The 20171-nt window shown below is 43.6% G+C and overlaps 3 protein-coding genes across 4 annotated transcripts in view; all 3 read left to right on the top strand.

Annotated features, from left to right (window-relative positions):
• Nucleotides 1-321: 321 nt before the first annotated feature.
• On the top strand, nucleotides 322-6099 carry LOC311368664 (putative C-type lectin domain family 20 member A; the record flags this gene model as incomplete). Its single annotated transcript, XM_084487463.1, has 6 exons — nucleotides 322-358; nucleotides 673-708; nucleotides 844-1149; nucleotides 5001-5327; nucleotides 5460-5551; nucleotides 5962-6099. 6 exons carry the CDS (start codon nucleotides 322-324, stop codon nucleotides 6097-6099), a joined length of 936 nt encoding a protein of 311 aa, XP_084343589.1.
• Nucleotides 6100-11849: 5750 nt separating this feature from the next.
• Nucleotides 11850-13732, top strand: LOC311368663 (macrophage mannose receptor 1; the record flags this gene model as incomplete). Its single annotated transcript, XM_084487462.1, has 6 exons — nucleotides 11850-11886; nucleotides 12201-12236; nucleotides 12372-12677; nucleotides 12923-13249; nucleotides 13419-13510; nucleotides 13595-13732. The coding sequence occupies 6 exons, from the start codon at nucleotides 11850-11852 to the stop codon at nucleotides 13730-13732; spliced, it is 936 nt and encodes a 311-aa protein (XP_084343588.1).
• Nucleotides 13733-18276: 4544 nt separating this feature from the next.
• The window catches only part of LOC311368486 (E3 ubiquitin-protein ligase Midline-1), a 6115-nt gene continuing 4220 nt past the window's right edge, over nucleotides 18277-20171 (top strand). The window contains exons 1-2 of one of the 2 annotated variants that reach the window (XM_084487293.1): nucleotides 18277-18399; nucleotides 19067-19797. In XM_084487293.1, the coding sequence (XP_084343419.1) occupies nucleotides 19067-19797 (731 nt within the window). In that variant the 5' untranslated portion in view covers nucleotides 18277-18399. Of the gene's footprint in view, nucleotides 18400-18970; nucleotides 19798-20171 lie in introns of those variants that run through there. The other variant, XM_084487294.1, reaches the window with a different exon arrangement.

Here is a 20171-nt window from a genome sequence, read left to right as displayed (position 1 = left end):
GGAGTGTGACTATAAGTATGACTGGTGAGGCTGGGGATTCAGAAGAGGGGACATCTGCCAACAGGTAGGATGTTGTTTTGATCGCTTAGGATCTCGTTTTAGTGTCCGTGGTTCTCCTTGCCAGAGGAGCTGAGGGCGTCGATATAGCTGTCAATATCTATCCTTTTCAATTAAGCGTTCTTCTAACCACGTTTTGTGTTAACTTCTTTGTTTAATTCTACCTTGAATTTAGCTCTGTGATTCTCATAATCGCTATTTGAAACAGATCTATTGTTGTGATGTGTGTTTCCCTGTTAAGCTTCATTAACAGACCATCAGACCATGTTCCGGGTGCGAGTCTCCGCGGTCCGTCTCATTGGTGAGCATTTCATCATAAAACAGCAACGCACCATCCGATTATTACAGTAAAGGCCTTGTTAACTGTTACACAACAGCATACAACCCAGAATATGTCAATCATGTGGCAATTTGATGGATAATATTAATATTATCATAAAATATATAGTAGGCTATCCTACCCATTACGTAGGCCTAAGGGAATACGTCAGGAATTGTCATTGAAAGTTCAGCAAATGCAATGCAGGTAATTATATAGACCAATTATCCAGTAGGGCCTATTATAAATTTCATTATTATAAACCAATATTAATCATAAGCATTTTTTATCCAAAGGAGTATTCATGCTTTCAAGCATGACTACAGAATCAAGTAAGTGTGGCTAAACAGCACGCACCACACAACGTCCACGAAATCCCTTCATGATATTCAATTTGAATTAAATAAAGAGGACAGTGGTCGTTCTGGACCTGTAGACCGGAGGTCTGAAGCTCTCCGCTCCCCCAGTCTCCCCAGAGTACCACTACTACAACCAGGCCCTGAGCTGGAGCGACGCGCGGAGCTTCTGTCGTATCAAGCACAGCGACCTGGCCACCGTGACCTCCATGGACGAGGCCCGGCTTCTGGCCCAGACCGCCGCCGGCAAGGGTGACGCCTGGATCGGCCTCCGTATCGACGGACCTGCCAAGTGGCTGTGGTCTGACGGAAGCGGAGAGCCGTCCCCTACGTTTTGGCTTAAATCGCACCCCAACTATTTGTATGGCCCGGATCTCTGCGTAGAGATGACCGCAGATGGCTGGAGAGATACCCTGTGTATCCAGTACCTTCCTCTTGTGTGCCAACGTTGTGAGTTGAAACCATTCTTGTGTGATTTAAGATTCAAAGTTTCAATTGCTAATTGTAAATATAGCTGCAACGTTTGGCTGTCCTGACTCCATATAACAAGTTTGGTGTTGATACGGAAAAGGTTTGGCTAATTATAGCATCCCTTGTGGTGGAAGATTAACAAATGTATTATGCGCATTCAGGATGATGTCACAAGTCCATGTACCAAGTTTGGTGTCAAAACGTGGAGGATGGAGCCCCGAGTCCATGTACTAAGTTTGGTTTCGATGATTTAAAGTGTGCCTGAGATACGACCTCACTTCGTATCATTATAGCGCCCCTAGTGGTCAGAGGTCACTTGAGTTATTGGGTGTCCTCAGCATGGGGTCTCTAATCCGTTTGGTTTCCAATGCGTGAAAGCGTGAGATAGGGATTAACTTCCTGTTTGAACTGGTGGTTGCACTAGAGAGTTCAATGCATATGCAAAAAAATTGCTGTGAGTGATTGGAACAGTGTCCTAACTATTGGTATCGAGTTTGGTTACGTTAACTCAAGGCGACGCCTTGAATCGCCTTGAGTTGTACTGCACTGTGAAAAGCGAGTTCTGTGAAAAGCGGAATTTGTGATAGTTGAAACTTTTCCTAGAGTTCGGATTAAATCCAATATGGTGGAGGTTCAATATGGTGCAAAGTTGCATAGTAGGGGTCATTGAAATCGGAAGCACGGGGAATGCTCGGGAGAGTAATGCAAGTCCAGTTTTGACCGATTGGTGGCGCTAGAGTGTTGGGCATAGAGGTCTGTAAATTGGCGAGAGTGATCATGGGACAGTCCCGAATCAGTGTGCCGAATTTCAGATCTGTCAGCCAAGCGGTTACATTTTCGACCACATTTTGACCCGTTGGTGGTGCTAGATGGCCGGGTTTAGAGGTCTGTAAATGAGTGTGAGTGGTCAGTGGAGTGGCCCGAAATTTTCAGCCAAATTTCAGCACTTTTTACCAAGACGTTCTATGGGCTGCCATAGACTCCAATGTCAGAGGAATAATCATAAGAAAACATAGAAACACAATGGGCCCTATTTTAATTGTCTGAAACGCAAGTATGAAGCGTGAAACGCAAGTAGCTTTGTGGGCAGATCTCTGTCGCTGTGTCGCTGTTGCTATTAGAACGGCGGATAAATGACTCTTGCGCCCGACGCAAATCTAAAATGGGTTGGTCTGAATACCCGTAGGTGTGTTTTGGGCATGAAATAAACCAATGAGAGTTCCATCTCCCATCCCCTTTAAGAGCCATGAGCACATTTGAACTTGACGAGTTGATATTTTGACGCTGTCAAAATATCAGCATTTGACAGCATTTGTAGTCTCCGCTGAGACAGATGCATGACTACATGAATTTTAAACTTGAAATGGCTCAGTTTATGGCCAAATGATAGGTCTAAATCAAACCTGGAATAGCATTTTATGATAGATAGATATATACTTTTATTGATCCCTAAGGGGAAATTCAAGTTTTATTCTACAACTTCAGAAACACTGATCGTCATGTAAATTCTGGCAAAGAGTACTTAACACATATATGATAATGTGGTCCTGTGGCCGCAACTGTGGGTCTAATTATGATATGTGGCAATACATTAACAAACATTGTTTGTTACCAGTATTGTATACATTATCGTTATCGACTTGTGTTCATAATATGCATGTGTCCGCCCGTTAATATAAATTGCCATGGACTGTATTATGCGTTACGTGTTTAGTTTGCGTGTGTTTAAACAGATGGGTGCACACATATAGTTGAACTGCGCGCCAAACATCACCCACATTCATTCATTATTTTAAACACTCACTCGTTGTGGTAAAACAATGTTTTCTCACGATCAAATACACATCAATCTATAAGTTATGGGCTTGTACACGATGTCTGTGTCAAGAAAATATGTGTTTGCTGTTTCCCAAATAATTTAATCAACGTTATCATTTACCCTAAACAAAATTTAGTTTTGGAAGGCTGGGATATACTTTGCTTGAGTTTATTATTAGGGGTCCTACGGAATCCGTAGGAAACCTATTGTATTCGTTAGTATTATTATTATTTTTATCCTGACTTTTTGGCTCCAAAAGTTATAAAAATTGGCAGGCTTGTAGAACTCTTAAAGTTAGTAAAGGAATCAAAAGATGGGCCAGAATAACACATAGGTGGCGCTATAACAAGGCCTTGAAGTTCAGGACTTCAACAGGCTGCCATTACCACTAGGAAGGTGCAATTTGTATGAAACTTGGTATACATGCACCATTTCTCATGATGAACAACTTTCACATTGCAACCCATATTGTCAGACCATTGGGATATAGTGCAGTGACCACAACTTGACCAAACACCCACACATTAACTCCTTTGGTGCTGAAAGTGGGAAAAGCTCCAAACTTGGCACACATGTACCAGGTCACTGTGGGACTATAGGGTGATCAAATAATAGCAATAAGGCAAAAGACGGCAGAGATATGTATTTTAAAGTGAAATACATGCATATGTATACAGCTCTACAACACGTTTAAACAGCTCCAACATTACATCCAAAACACCTAGGCCCAGCTGTTGAATGTGGCTATTAAGAGGAGATTCCATAGTATACCCATGCCAAATTTGAAGACTATATCTGAATAAACAACCAAAAAACATTAGTTTGAAGTTCTCCCTTCTGAACCATGGCCTCACTACAATGCAGGATGGGCCTTAAAGGGGTACACACGTTATTTCGCAAACATCCGTTTGACAGTTGATTTTGACACAGTAGGCTTTAGTAACATGGTTGGTGATTGTTTTGATATGTTAACTGCCGGAAAACCAGTTTTTAAGGCATACCAATGCATATTACCATACCAACCAAGCTCACCATACCTCCACATAGGAAAGACTTAAATTTCTCAAAATATACTCCAATCTGCCCTTGGCAGTCTACGGTCATACTGTCATACTATCATATTGTCGTTCATACAGTCATACGGTCATACTGTCGGTTATACAGTCATACTGTTGGTCATACAGTCATACTGTCGGTCATACAGTCATACTGTTGGTCATACTGTCATACTGTGGGTCATACCTTCTCACTGTCTCTCCCCTCACATCATATTTAATGTGGTATTTGGATTTCAGAAGAACTAGGGGGCAGAAGGTGCCTTGGCCAGGGAAGTTCCCCTTGTTATTGGTATGGCCCAATCAGTCCACCTGGGACTGATTGGCTTATTTAAGGGGAGTCTCATTTTGTGGCTGGGGGGAAGGTGCTGGCTTGACAAGAGGCCAGTACTAGAGCACATGGTATATGTGGCGGCTAGGCTGATGGCTAGGCTGATGGCTAGGCTGATGGCTAGGCTGGTGGCTGTTATACCGTAGGACCCCGTTATTGTTGCTGGCAACTATATTTGTTATTATTATTATTTTAACGCATGGCATATTACTACAGTGTTCATTCATGCAGCCCCTATGGATTTTTTTTTTTCCACAATCCACTTCATCAGCATATTTCAATTAGGCTAATCTTTTGCGTGTTTGTGCTGTGTATAGCCTAAATGTGTGTAAGCTTATTTTGCAGTTCCAACCTGCCATGGCACGTCAAAATAGCAACACCGACTGCGCTATCCGCTAGTGCATTTAGACCAGGTATTTTCCGGTCAGTGGCGCAATTGCTTTTTGGATCACTAAAATAGCACCAAGTATTATTTGCACCGCAACACGCCTCTGCTTTTCGCCGACACACCTCTCCAGGCGCAAGTGTAGTTAGGTTTGTTAAATCATACCTATACCGCAATTTTAATGGGGAATGGTGTTTCCTTCTCTAGCACAGTGGCCGTACTATTACGCTCAGTCCTATACGTGGGAATGGACAGCTGGCCGGGATCATTGCAGAAGCCTAGGTATGGACCTGCCCACTGTCCTAGAGGCGGCCAGTTTAGAGTCAATCCTCAATACGGTGGGCCAAACCTCCGCCTGGACCGGCCTCTACTGGGACCGGTGGGCGTGGTCCGACGAGAGCCCCTCCTACCTCAGGTACTGGACGGTGGGCATGCCCGCCCACCTCCAGGGCTGTGCCGTTGTCAACGTCACGGACAAGGGCCGGTGGTACGAGGAGCGGTGCGAGGCCGCGATGCCTTTCGTCTGCCAGGGCGGTGAGTTCTGGGGTCTCCACGACGGCGTGGCAAGACCGTCTCCATGGTTCAGAAACAACTGCCCTTTAAAAAGAGTGAGCTGGTGAATGTGGTGTAGTCTAGATGTTGGTCATCAGAAGGTTCTCTTTGCAGCTCTGAAATCGCGGAGGGTGCGGATGAAGTTAAAGATGGAATCGGATGGTGACCTCGATGGCTCAGCCGCCAGTGCTCAACTCCTGCGGCAGGTCAGAGAGCCGTACCTACTTGTAAGGCTGGGAACTACCCCCTGCTGTTCCCAGGCTGTCCCCCATCCAAGTACTGACCAGGCCCGATCATGCTTTCCTTCCGACATCAGACGAGATTGAGCGTATTCAGGATTATACGACTGTAACAGGACATCTTTTTCACAGATTACAAAGTCTGTGTATGGATGTTTCTGCAAAAGCATACTTCAACATAGGGCACAAAGTACAGTGCTGCACTGTGCTGGCAAATGTCGATTGCCATTTAATCTTGATTCAGCCTGGATACATACTTAAACGTATAGCTATTTAGTTATTGACATCGTATATATGAACTGTACATATTTACTCAGTGTCAGATAAGCAGCACGACCGGGCAATGCGAGAACCATTGTTTGTGTTTGTGTATTCAGCTCGAGGTGCAGTTGAGAAGTCAGGGGGTATCAGATTTCAAACTCAGCTGGAAGAGCGACATCCATCGTCAGGATGAGATAAACGAGGATCCTGCAGCTGAGAGCCACGGTCCAGGTCCCTGCGATGATGAGAACTGAAATTGGTTTGTTCTGATGATAACCACAAATTATATAATATATTGCAAATATTGCAAATAAAAGCGGTAAAAAAAGACACTGTCAATAGGTGACGTAGATGAACATTCAACTACTTTCGGGCATTTATCATTTATTAATATGACGTGATAAACAATCATGCTGATTTATAAAAAATACTAAAGACTGTCTAAAGACTAAAGATTTTCTCTCTCGTAGTGTCTTTGGTATATTGAGAACGAGCTGGATTGTACCTGATATTCAATCATGCTCAAGCATGACTTGTTAAATGCCTTTTCTAAAAAGTTGCATAGAGCTGCAAGTTTGAAAGACCAGCCTGAAGTACCTTTAACTCTTCTCCTCTTTTCCTTGCAGAATGTTGACTGACTGAACCAACCTCCTACGTACACACATACAGGGCCGACAGACTATGGGTGTAAGGGAGACAGGCTAGGGGGGGCCCAAGGGAAATTTAAAAAAAAAAATATATATATATATATATATATATTTTTTTTTTGATAGTTGTTCAAATAGTAGCCGTAACATAACTAAATGTCATGCGGAAATATGTCACAGCCATAGTTAAATAAATTGAAGTCTGGCTCTCAGAAGAGTGAAGAAAGACAGGAAGAGAAGACAAAATTGTGGAAGGTTTTGACTATATTATATTCTAAGAAAGGTGAGCACAAACGTTTAAACACACAAGATGAAACCCCATTCTTAACTCTGTTATCGTTGCTAAATGAGGCCTTGGTTATTAAGGTAACCTCCCGGTCGACCAGACTTCATCGCTTCCTGGTCTCACAATAGCATTTCTTACTTGAAAGAAAATGACTCAAGATGCACTTAATAGGGGGGGTTATTTATTTTTTATTTATTTATTAAGGTAAAGGATAAATAAAGTGTAGGGTAGGCTAATATTGCAACAGCAGGCTACTGATTTAAAGCAACCTAATATAAAATTAATACTAAGCCGTTATTAGGCTACATGATAAATAATATAATATCCTATGGCATATAGGCTTCATTGCATTACAAAATGGCTATATCATCCTAGCTGCCTGCTAGTGAAACTAGTTAGTGGGGGGTCATCAGGACTTCTTGTATATAGGGCCCAGAATTTGCATGTCTTATTATTATTATGCCCCACTCCCGAATTCACACGTTATATCTGAGTTACCGGTAGTTGTGTGTACATCCCGTGTGAATTTATTTGTAACTTACTTATGAAGTAATTGTATATTATGACACAATGTACAGTTTGACTGTAGAGTACTGCTTTATTGTGAAAAATGACTACATATTCACATCTTGAGGTGCTGTCGGTAAAATCTGAGAATTGTAAAGGGAGAGAGCAAGATCTGGAAAATAAACAACCCAAGAAAATACCCCTCCCTCTCCGTTCCCTCCCTACATACATATTTCCACCAAGGAGTGTTTTAGTCATGCACATGTGACTTCCCTGAACTTTTCCCTCACAGAGGCAGATATGCAGCCATAACAGATATTCAAATGATACCCAAATTATAGCTCTTAGATCTAACAGTTCTAGGCCTTGTTCTAGATTTGAAAATGTCCTAGCCGGCGTGGAAGGCGATGAGACCTGTAGCCTACCTTGATAACTTTCAACTAATAAAAGCTTTAGACATCTGTGTGGCTCCCATTTATTCTATTAACGTGATTCAATAATAGTTATAGTTAAGTAGGTCTACTTTATACATCTCTGTGGAAATTTAAATAATGAAATAGTGCAAAGATAGTTTATGATTTATGGAATTAGGCCTGTATATTATTCAAATTCATATGCTATATATTACGCTGAGGCTTAGCCTACCAGTGGGGAGATGGGTCATCGCGGGATGTGAGGGATCCAAATAATACAAAGTAAAGTCACCCGTGATCACTCGCACACTTGGAAAAGAATCGAGGCCGGGGGGAGCACAGCATACGAGATGGGAAACCACCACCAGGACACCAGCAGCACCCCCACGGCTCTCAACCACTGGGACAAGGGAAACAAAATTAGGGGGTGCTGCACTCAAACGAAAAGAAAGTTAAAAAAAACTTTAAACCAAGGATATGAAAATGAAACAAAAACAATAAGCCTCAGCGAATGGGGCATGCATACAGCCAAACAAAAGTATCCTAAAGCAATGGATGCAAAATAAATGATTGACAGAAATAAACAAATCAAAAGACAGACTAAACGAGGTAGGCCTACAACATTTAACTTGATGATAAAAAAATAAATAAACAAAGGGCAATGTAAGGGATTTATTTATGTTTATATTACATTCGACACCCAAGCGATGTGCCAGCAAACAAATCAGCAAATCAGTCTCCCGCCAAACAGCAGTGTTTCTGTGCTTTTAGGGCTGACAAGACCTGGGCCCCGTTTCCCGAAAGCGTCATTAGCCTAAGTGGTTCGTAAAGTTCGTCATACGAGCATCGTTCAGTTTTCACACCGTTTCCCGAAAGCATGGTTGCGTAACGAACGTCGTGAAAACAGTCGTATAGCTAACGAGGGCTCCAGGGGCACTCGTAGAGCGCTGAGAGCATCGTTACCTTAGCCTCAGTGGAGTCACCAGCTGGACATTCAGTGGTATTGGATGTGTTTTATTAAAACGCAATTTTGCGCAATTTCGCAATACCCCAAAAACGGTGGTTACCGCCGATATATTACTCGTAGACTACTGTTAGATTTAAACAGCAAAGACGGACATGTTAGAAGACAACAACATTTATTGCAGCAATTAAAAATTCCAAAAATACATACAAAATGTACCGATCAAATGCCACGTCACAAGGCATATAATAAAATCAAATGACTCCATTGCTCTTGTGTGGGAGGTCGCTTTCAAGCTGCACTTGCTGTCTCCCTCTGATTTTAATTCAGCCATCGTGGTTAAAATGTCCTCGTAGACATACATGAATCATGCTGAGACCAACGGCTGCAGAGGATTTCTGCCGTGCGCGCTTTCCCGCTTACATTGCCCGCACCATCATACCCGGCCCAAGCCTTTTAGCGGCCCTAAGCAGAATTTGTTTCAAGCTTTTTGGGGCCCCTCCTCCCACCACCGCGGAGTCATCTGTGCTTGATGATTATTGACACGAACGGCACTCATTATGCAAAGAAGCATAAAGACCCCCCTCCTCCAATTTGTGCAAAAGTGGATGTAAATGGGGGAGTGGGGCGGCCCCGGGGGTCCTCCCCCAGAATTTGGTAGATTTCCTGTATTTTGGTGCATCTTGGGGATGGCCAACTGGGCAATACCTTAATTCGTTCAGATTCATAGCCTATAACCTATCACACATATTGTGCGATATTTAGGGGCCCCATTCAGACATCAACCCATAACCCATTTTGTATAATTAAGGAAGCCCTATTATATAGTGTATTTTTAACCTCAGTGTACTGAAATCACAAATCTGTGAATAAGTGTGGTTTACTGAACTTGAAGAAAGAAAATAAAAACACACGATTGAGGGCCCCCTGGTGGCCAGGGGACCCCAAGCAGCAGCTTAGGTCGCTTATGCCTCGGGCCGGCCCTGCTCATACCCCTAACCCCTGCCCAACAATATGGGCAGGATCTAGACCAAGCTCTCCTAATCCTGGTCAGCAATAGCCGTGTCAATGCCTAGCTTCTGCGTTTGAATGATAATGAATGAATCGAACGTTGCATTTTTAATGTTTACACCAAAGATTCCAGACTAGAGAGTGCGCGCCAATCAATGAGACCTTATGCGGAATCAGAAAGTCTGCTCTCTTTGCTGCGCAAATCATGTTTCAGAAATCAGCAGCACATTAAGATAAATGTAGTTGTCACACAGACACAAGCTATTTTTTTATTTTTTTAATATGGAATTATTTCGGGGGGGGGGGGGGGGGGGGGGGGGGGGGAATGCTGTAAAAAAATGTACGCACAGTGCGTCTAAAAATGTACGCACAGTGAGTCTATTGTTTTTGTATGCTACTCTGTTGGCCTTGATGGGGAGATATTTTTGCTGCCACAAAATATACAGTTTCATCTAACAACATTCCTGCGTCTCCCCCTCCTACAGAGCCCATTTCAGCACCGTGTCAGTGGACAGCTACAAGCCTACGAACGTCATTAGAGCAGTGAACGCGCGTTCATGTTAAGAGGAGTTTTTTTTTTTACAAAGGTTCGAAAGATCCTTTGTGAGAATGCTCGTACGAGCGTGGATCCATCGTTATCAGGAAACTGGGCCCTGGCCTGGTTCCTATCAGGTAGCTGAGGCCGAGAGGTGCGCTCACGTCGGAGCATCGGCAGCAATCGCGAGCGCTCCCAACAAGGGAAGTGCCACACCAGCAGAGAGATCCCCACTAGTTTGCAAACGAATAAAAACTGCTGTGATAAAGGCCAATTGGAGTTCTTATTTTACATTCAAACAATTGCAGCTACTGCTATATACCTGCGCCGGTGGCAATTGACGAGAAGACGGGCAACCGGGGCGGGGCTCAGTGCCAAAGAGTCAAGTGGGAGCAAGATGGAGAGTCACAGGGCGATGTCTACCTTTATAGGGTGGCCTCAGGTGGTGATTGGCCTACAAGCACGGAGACACTCTCCAAGCCTGGATGAATTAGTTCATCCTCCTACATTATGTTCGAGGTGATTTTAAGGAAGGGTTTTGTGGGGTTGAGGTCAACTTGAGACGGTCCTTTACTTCTTTCGTCATATTTCACTCTGAACGTGTACATTATTGATACAAATGTTTTACTTCAAACGTGACTTACAACGTGACTCAGCTCTGCTTTTGATTGTCGTGAAAGTGTTGTGTATTGTTTTGGCTTTGATTTCATCACTTTTGTACGAATTAATTGATTGAAGCACTATACTATAGTCACTCCTTTTCCCCTCTTATGTACTGAATTTGATATATTAGATTAACATTAGAGAGTCAATAGAACTAGCCAGCACAATTAGTCTGAAAGATCTCATTTCACTTTTACAAGGGTTTTCAACAGGTTCAAAATGCCTCTAATATAGATCGCTAACAACAGTGGCAGCCATCTTAATTGTTTATGAAAATGTGCAATATGAAGGGCTGCGCTCTGCGCTTATAGGCCTACGCTTATAGGCCTAGGAAGCTTGATAGTATTTCCTTCTTATTTTGATTGGCGTCGCACACTTGTTCAAATGACATAATGTATCCGTAACAATCCAATCCGTTCATTGTCATATAATAATTTATTCGGAGCAATGAAGTCAACATGATTCATTACTCCTAGTCACCACCAGAAACATGACGTAAGAGGCACTCAATCAAACCAAGCTGACAGGAGGGCAAGGCCCATGTCAATGCAAGGCTGGTAACCAAATATAGCCTACCTATATCTTCTGTAGAGCAAAAGTGACACCTTTTGTCCAGTTTTGCATTTGGCATTTTCGCATTTTTACAGGAGTACAACGCTGTATGTCTGTGACTATAAGTATGACTGGTGAGGCTGGGGATTCAGAAGAGGGGACATCTGCGAACAGGTAGGATGTTGTTTTGATCGCTTAGGATCCCGTTTTAGTGTCTGCCAGAGGAGCTGAGGGCGTCAATATAGCTGTCAATATCTTCAAATTAAATCTTTAAACGTACCTTTTACAATTAAGCGTTTTCTGTTATCTTCTTTTCTAAATTCTACCTCAAATTTAGCTCTGTGATTCTCATAATCGTTATTTGAAACGGATCTATTGTTGTGATGTGTTTTTCCCTGTTAAGCTTCATTAACAGACCATCAGACCATGTTCCGGGTGCGAGTCTCCGCGGTCCGTCTCATTGGTGAGCATTTCATCATAAAACAGCAACACACCATCCGATTATTACAGTAAAGGCCTTGTTAACTGTTACACAACAGCATACAACTCAGAATATGTCAATCATGTGGCAATTTGATGGATAATATTAATATTATCATAAAATATATAGTAGGCTATCCTACCCATTACGTAGGCCTAAAGGAATACGTCAGGAATTGTCATTGAAAGTTCAGCAAATGCAATTCAGGTAATTATATAGACCAATTATCCAGTAGGGCCTATTATAAATTTCATTATTATAAACCAATATTAATCATAAGCATTTTTTATCCAAAGGAGTATTCATGCTTTCAAGCATGACTACAGAATCAAGTAAGTGTGGCTAAACAGCACACACCACACAACGTCCACGAAATCCCTTCATGATATTCAATTTGAATTAAATAAAGAGGACAGTGGTCGTTCTGGACCTGTAGACAGGAGGTCTGAAGCTCTCCGCTCCCCCAGTCTCCCCAGAGTACCACTACTACAACCAGACCCTGAGCTGGAGCGACGCGCGGAGCTTCTGTCGTATCAAGCACAGCGACCTGGCCACCGTGACCTCCATGGACGAGGCCCAGCTTCTGGCCCAGACTGCTGCCGGCAAGGGTGACGCCTGGATCGGCCTCCGTATCGACGGACCTGCCAAGTGGCTGTGGTCTGACGGAAGCAGAGCGCAGTTCCATATGTTTTGGCAGGTATCGGAGCCCAACTTTTCTGAAAGCCTGGATCCCTGCGCAGAGACGATAAAAGAGGGCTGGAACGATATCCCGTGTACCCGGGGCCGTCGTGTTGTGTGCGAAGGTGGTGAGTCTAAACCATTCTTGCGTGATTTAAGATTCACAAAGTTGCACTTGCAAATTGTAAAACATTCATCAATAGAAATGAGCGCAAAAATGTGATGGAGCGAGTGCGCACGCATGTGAGGGATTTCCCCAACCGTGGGTCAGAAACAAGCCAGGTTAGATTAGTTAAATCGTACCCGTTATTTTAACGGGGAATGGTGTTTCTTCCTCCAGCATCACCGCCGTACTATTTCCCTCAGTCCTATACGTGGCCATGGCATTCTGCCCGGGATTTGTGCAGAGCCCGAGGCATGGACCTGCCCACTATCCGAAGCAGGGACCAGATCACGACAATCCTCAATACGGTGGACAAAACCTCCGTCTGGATCGGCCTCTTCCTGGACCGGTGGGCGTGGTCCGACAAGAGCCCCTCCTCCCTCAGGTACTGGATGGTGGGCAGGCCCGCCAACCTCCAGGGCTGTGCCGTTGTCAACGTCAGGGAACAGGGCCGGTGGTACGAGGAGCGGTGCGAGGCCACGATGCCTTTCGTCTGCCAGGGCGGTGAGTTCTGGGGTCTCCACAACGGCGTGGCAAGACCGTCCGTCCCCATGGTTCCGAAACACTGTCTTAGTGGCTTGTGATGTCATTCACATATAGGGAACATTTTGTATAGGGAGCTGGTGAATGTGCTGTAGTCTAGATGTTGGTGATCAGAAGGTTCTCTTTGCAGGGCTGAAATCACGGAGGGTGCTGATGAAGTTAAAGATGGAATCGGATGGTGACCTCGATGGCTCAGCCGCCAGTGCTCAACTCCTGCAGCAGGTCAGAGAGCCGTACTTGTGTACTCTCTAGTGTCAGATAAGCAGCACGACCGGGTAATGCGAGAAATATTGTTTGTGTGTTCAGCTCGAGGCGCAGTTGAGAAGTCAGGGGGTATCAGATTTCAAACTCAGCTGGAAGAGCGACATCCATCGTCAGGATGAGATAAACGAGGACCCTGCAGCTGAGAGCCACGGTCCAGGTCCCTGCGATGATGAGAACTGAAATTGGTTTGTTCTGATTATAGCCCAACTGAACGTATTTTGTTCTGATGATTACTGCAAATTATATTGCAAATAAAGTCGGTAAAAAAAAGACACTGTCTATTTGAGAAGTAGATAAACTTGCAACTACTTTCGGGCTTTAATTTTTTATTAATATGACGTTGTGATTAACAATCATGCTGATTGATACATTTTTTATTTTCCAAAGATTTCTCTCTCGTAGGGTCTTTGGCATATTGAGAATGAAAAGTTGCATAGAGCTGCAAGTTTGAAAGACCAGCCTGAATTACCTTTAACTCTTCTCTTTTCCTTGCAGAATGTTGACTGACTGAAGCAAAAGACATCCTACGTGCACACACACACACACACACACACACACACACACACACACACACACACACCCAATGCGAACACATATAGATACACATGCACAAGTAACGTGGCAAAAGTAACAGGCAAAAGTAACGTGGCAATGACATGCTTTAATGTCACAGACTCTAAAACTCTTGTGGAAACTGTGACACAACTGAAGCCATCCACCTGTTGCCTTGATACTTTACCTACCAACCACTTTAAGAATGTTTTTGACTGCCTAGCAATAGACATATTGCAAATAGTTAACAACTCTCTCCAATCAGGCACTTTCCCAAAAGGCTTAAAAACTGCAGTTATCAAACCCCTTTTAAAAAAGCGGAGCCTAGATGCCTCTGTTATTAACAACTACAGACCAATATCAAATCTACCCTTCATAAGTAAAATCATTGAGAAAATTGTCCTCCAGCAACTTAGTGACTTCCTGGCATCAACTGGTTGCTATGACACCTTCCAATCCGGATTTCGACCCCTTCACAGCACTGAGACCGCCCTTATTAAAGTTGTAAACGACATCCGTCTTAACACAGACTCTGGCAAAATCTCAATACTAATGCTACTAGACCTCAGTGCTTCATTCGACACTGTAGACCATACAATACTTTTGGATAGATTAGAAAACTGGGTGGGGCTTTCAGGCACAGTTTTAAATTGGTTTAGGTCCTACCTACAAAATAGGAACTACTTTGTTTCCATTGGCGACTTTGTTTCAGAATCAACAAACGTGACATGTGGAGTCCCACAAGGTTCGATCTTAGGACCCTCTCTATTCAACATCTACATGCTCCCACTAGGGCAAATCATGCAAAATAACAATATTGACCATCACTGCTATGCTGATGACACGCAAATCTATGTATCTCTATCACCAAATGACTATCAGCCCATAGATCTGTTGTGCCAGTGCATTGAGCAAGTCAAAGACTGGATGTGCCAAAATTTCCTTCAACTAAATGAGGACAAAACCGAGATAATTGTATTTGGTGCTAAAACCGAAAGGCTTAAAGTTACCCAACACCTTCACTCTCTGCCCTTGAAAACCTCAATCAAAGCCAGAAATCTAGGGGTTATTATGGATTCAGATTTACATTTCGACAGTCACATCAAATCAGTTACAAAATCGGCATATTATCACCTTAAAAACGTAGCAAAACTTAGAGGGCTCATGTCTACCGAAGACTTACAAACACTTGTACATGCCTTTATCACTAGCAAGCTTGATTACTGCAATGGTCTCCTTACAGGTCTCCCAAAAAAAACTCTAAGGCAACTACAGCTTGTTCAGAATGCTGCTGCTAGAGTTCTAACAAAGACCAAAAAATGTGAACATATTACACCAATTCTCAAATCATTACATTGGCTCCCTGTATGTCAGAGAATTGATTTTAAAATCATGTTGCTAACCTACAAATCCCTACATGGTTTAGGGCCAAAATATTTAACTGATATGCTTCCACTACATAAGTCTTCTAGACCACTAAGATCCTCTGAGACCAATCTGTTAATTATCCCCAGAGTCAACACGAAACATGGGGAAGCAGGATTTAGTTACTATGCAACAAATAGCTGGAATAAACTCCCTGAGGATTTAAGACTTGCCCCAACTCTGACAGCTTTTAAAACAAGACTGAAGACTTTTATGTTTGCTTTAGCTTTCTGCTAAATCTTAAATCTACAATGTTTCTATTTTTATTTTTATTTTATTAGTAACTTTGCCTTTCTAAAATGCATTTTTATTAACTCTGCCTTTCTAAAATGTTGTTTTTTAACTTTGCCTTTACTTTCTATCTATTTTACTTTTTACTTATCTATTATTTTATTTTATTGTATGACAATGTTTATATGTGAAGCACTTTGAGTCTGCCTTGGTATGAAAAGTGCTATATAAATAAAGTTGCCTTGCCTTGCCTTGCCTATTTGCATGTGTATGGAGATGAGGAGCTTGTTATTATTATGCCCCACTCCCGAGTGTTGTGTGTTGGTCTGGTGTTGTTCTTTTCTGTCTTTAGTTTGCCCCTTATATCAAAGTTACCAGTAGTTGTGTGCATCCCGTGTGAATTTATTTGTAACTTAATTATTAAGTAATTGTATATTATGACACAAAGTACTGTTTGACTGTAGAGTACTGTTTTGAGGTGCTGTCAAATGTAAAATGTGAGAAAAAAATGTGACACATCAAAATGTGTGTAAAATGTGAGAGTTGTAAAGGGAGAGAGCAAGATTCGGAACATAAGCAAACCAAGAAAATGCCCCTCCCTCTCTGTTCCCTCCCGTTTATGACTGGTGAACCAAAGAAAAATGTCTACCTTGGTGGACATTAAAGATTTATTCTATTCTAATACCTATCTCCACCCTCGAGTGTTTAAGTCATGACTGAAATCAGCCCGAAAAGAATTGCCTCACAGAGGCAGACATGCAGCAACAACATATATTCAAATGATACCCAAATGATAGCACTTAGATCTTACAGCACATTTAAACATTTTTAAAAGAAACATGAATACAATATAAATGTAAAAATGCAAATAATTCAAAATCAAACAAAGTAAGGAGGGATCCTTCTTGTGCGTTCCTTACAGTTTATTCCTTGATATTATGAGAGATTTCCTTCAAGTCCTTTAGCGGGTTGAAGGACAGGGGGTGTCGTATAAAGTAGCCTACGCAGCCCTTTGAGACCAGAGCTGTGATTGAAGATATACAAATCAAGTGGACCGACTTGTTGTTTGTTAACAGGAGGAGGGAGATGTTTAACAATGCACAAAGACACGGTGGAGACACGCTGCATGAGAACTCCACATGGTTCAGTCAAAGTCAAAGTTCTAGGCCTGTTTGAAAATGTCCTGCCCGGCGTGGAAAGCGATGAGACCTGTACATTGATAACCTTCAACTAATAAAAACGTAAGACATAAACCAAGTCTGCGTGGCTACCATTTATTCATTAGTTATTAATTATGTAACAAAGGTAATATACACGTGATTAAATGACTGTTATAGTTATATAGTATAGATCTAGTTAGATACTTTATACATCCCTGTGGAAATTAACAGAATGAAATAGTGTAATGATAGTTTATGATTTATGGAATTAGGCCTGTATATTATTGAATAAGGCTATACTATATTAGGCTCTATAATTTTTTTTAATCCAAATTAATTATGAAATAAACAGTGGATGAACTAAGTCAAAAGATATTTCTTAAAACACACTTATGTGTACACATAAATCCTTATTGTCATTTCAGTTTTTCTCTTGTCATTTGAGCCATGGCGTATGACCTATGTGACGCAAATGTTAAAAGCAGGATTTACAAAACAAATTGACAATGGTTTGCAAAGGAAATGCTGAACGTTTATACAAAACTCACTCATATTTTTCAAGACGATTTATTTTTGGTTGCTATAGGCCATGTAAAAAGATGAACATAGGTAAAAGTCATGGGGTCCGGAAACTTTCTTTCACTTTCTTTATAGGTCCATGGGTCTACATTAGATAAAATGAGCACCAATTTGGTCAGGTGCGCTCATGACTGACTCAAAGACGACAACATTTTACCATCAGCTGCCATGTTGAATATATCCATCTATGTGTAATGTCCTTAAACCTCACCAGTTTTCGACTTAGCATGTGTTAACGTTAGTGTTAAAGTCATTGTTCAGTTCTCATCCATTCATTGGTCGTCATTGTTCATTTGCGGACTGTAGACTGGACATAATGCTGCGTTCAAGTCATGTGGGACCACGATTAGAAAGATCACCATTATTGTTAAACTTGCGTGTTGGGATTGGCCACATATTAAATAGCACTGCTTTTGTTTTTCTACTACTATATTGGTTGACAACATCCATTTAACCAAATTGTAATTTACTATTTTCGAAAGGACTCGAGGAGAGGGAACACACTCGCAGATGATTTAACCAAACAGGTCGCTAAATGTTTATGATGTTTGTTTTTACATTATTTCCGATGTCCTCCTAAACCTTCATTTTTTTTTCTCCAAGTTAGTTTATTGGCATTTTTCCCATATGGCGTGAATGACGACTGTTTTAGAACTTCAACGCACCATCACCATAGCAACATAGCGTCGGGGAGCGCATTGAAATGACGTCAGACGGTCCCGTGTACAGTCCAGCAGCTCTTCGTGTTGTGGTCCTCCGCTCATTAGTCCCGTGGACGGACCCACACACCTTTACGCACCTCGTGCACACAGCGGTCGACCTCACATGTGCCGAACACACCAGAGGTAGAAACAAAGGCCCGATGACTGAAACACCCCGCAGGTACCAGAGACGAGCAAGGTGAGTTTGTGATTAGTTTCGGAGAGATAATCCACTTCAGTTCAGAGGTATTTTGTCAGTATTGACACGAGGCCACGTCAATACATGTTGACGTGATTCAGTATCAATGTGGTTTGAATCAGAATGTCACAACTGTCACAACATTTGGAAATTAACGCTATAACTAATTCGTAATGGAAGTCACTGTTCCACTTATGCCGTATGTACTGTTTTTTGGTTTTAATCATATTATAATATTTTGGAGTGGATTCTAAATGAATACAATCAATGTAATAATTGTTTTATAAGAGTTTACTGGCTTCACTAATGTAGCACTGCTCATCCTGTGTGGCGAACATGCTATAGCAACTTCTCAGCTTTAGATGCTCTGTTTGGTGATCATGAGTCGTTTCCAACACTTGTATTTTGTACTCGTTACCGGTACAGTATGTGTATACCCCAGCCCCCTATTAGCTTATCTCACACCTCTTCTTATTCTATGTCTGTGTCTCTCTCTGTGTCTGTTTCTGTGTGTGTGTGTGTGTGTGTGTGTGTGTGTGTGTGTGTGTGTGTCTCTCTGTCTGTCTGTCTGTGTGTGTGTGTGTGTGTGTGTGTGTGTGTGTCTGTCTGTCTGTCTGTCTGTCTCCCATCGTACTCTAAATGTCGCCCCTCGCCCCCGGTCCCCAAGATGGCGTGTGTCCACCCGGAGCTGTCCAGCAGCGTGCTGAGGGAGGAGCTGACGTGTCCCGTGTGCCTGGACGTGTACCGGGACCCGCGCCTGCTGCCCTGCGGCCACAACTTCTGCCTGGGCTGCCTGCGCCGGCTGCAGCACCAGGCCCCGTCGCAGCGCGGCCACTTCCACTGCCCCGAGTGCCGCGAGAGCCACCGCTGCTCCGCCAAGTTCCAGAAGAACTTCAAGCTGGCCAACATCGCCGACGACTTCCGCCGCCGCGGCAGGTTGGCGTCGGCGGTGTCGTCGTCGTCGTCGTCGTCGGCGACGACGGCGTCCGGGGAACCGCCGCTGGGCTCCGCCTCCTCCTTGGGCGCGCTGCCCTGCCTCGCCGCGCGGCTCTCTGTCCCGTGCGACTACTGTCCGCCGCCGGGTGCGGCGGCGGCGGCGGCGTGGGGGGCCGGAGACGCGGAGTCACCCGTCGCCAACGGGGAACGAGCGGGAGCGGGGGCCTCGGGGGCCGGCGGCGGGGGCGGCGACTCCTCCTCCTCCTCCTCCTCCGCAGGCGTGGCCGTGGCCGTCGCCGTGGCGACCCCCGCCGTCAAGACGTGTCTGAAGTGCGAGGTGTCGATGTGCGCCGAGCACGTCAGGCCCCACCTGGAGCTGCCGGCGTTCAGGGAGCACCCGCTGACCGACCCCCTGGACGACCTCCGCAGCCGCAAGTGTCCGAGCCACGACGAGATCTACAGGTACCAGACCCCCCCCCCCCCGCCCCCAACCCCCCCTTGGGACCCCCACTGTCCCCAAATCCCCCCCCCCCGAGCGATCACGAAAGTGCTCTCTGGCGTATCTGATCTGAGAACGGTGGTTGCCCGTTTTCCTAGGGATGGAAATCCTTGTGGAATCCCAGCTTCTGAAGTTGTTATGCTTCTGCTCACCGTGAACGTTTTAACCCCCGTCACCCGCTGCCGGTATGGGCGGTAGTCCCAGTGAAATAGTCTAGTAGCTAGTTATTTTTTGTATGCTGGTGGCTATAGATCATAAGGCGTGGGTCTGTTCGTATAAGCGACCGCCAACCCTTGGAATATGTGAGATAAAAACCTGCAATCAAATGTCTGCATCA

Source organism: Micromesistius poutassou (assembly GCF_964030765.1).
Source record: "Micromesistius poutassou genome assembly, chromosome: 23".
NCBI classification, from domain to species: Eukaryota; Metazoa; Chordata; class Actinopteri; order Gadiformes; family Gadidae; genus Micromesistius; species Micromesistius poutassou.
The sequence above is the reverse complement of the archived record's forward strand: the minus strand, read 5'-3'. Positions and strand labels throughout refer to the sequence as shown.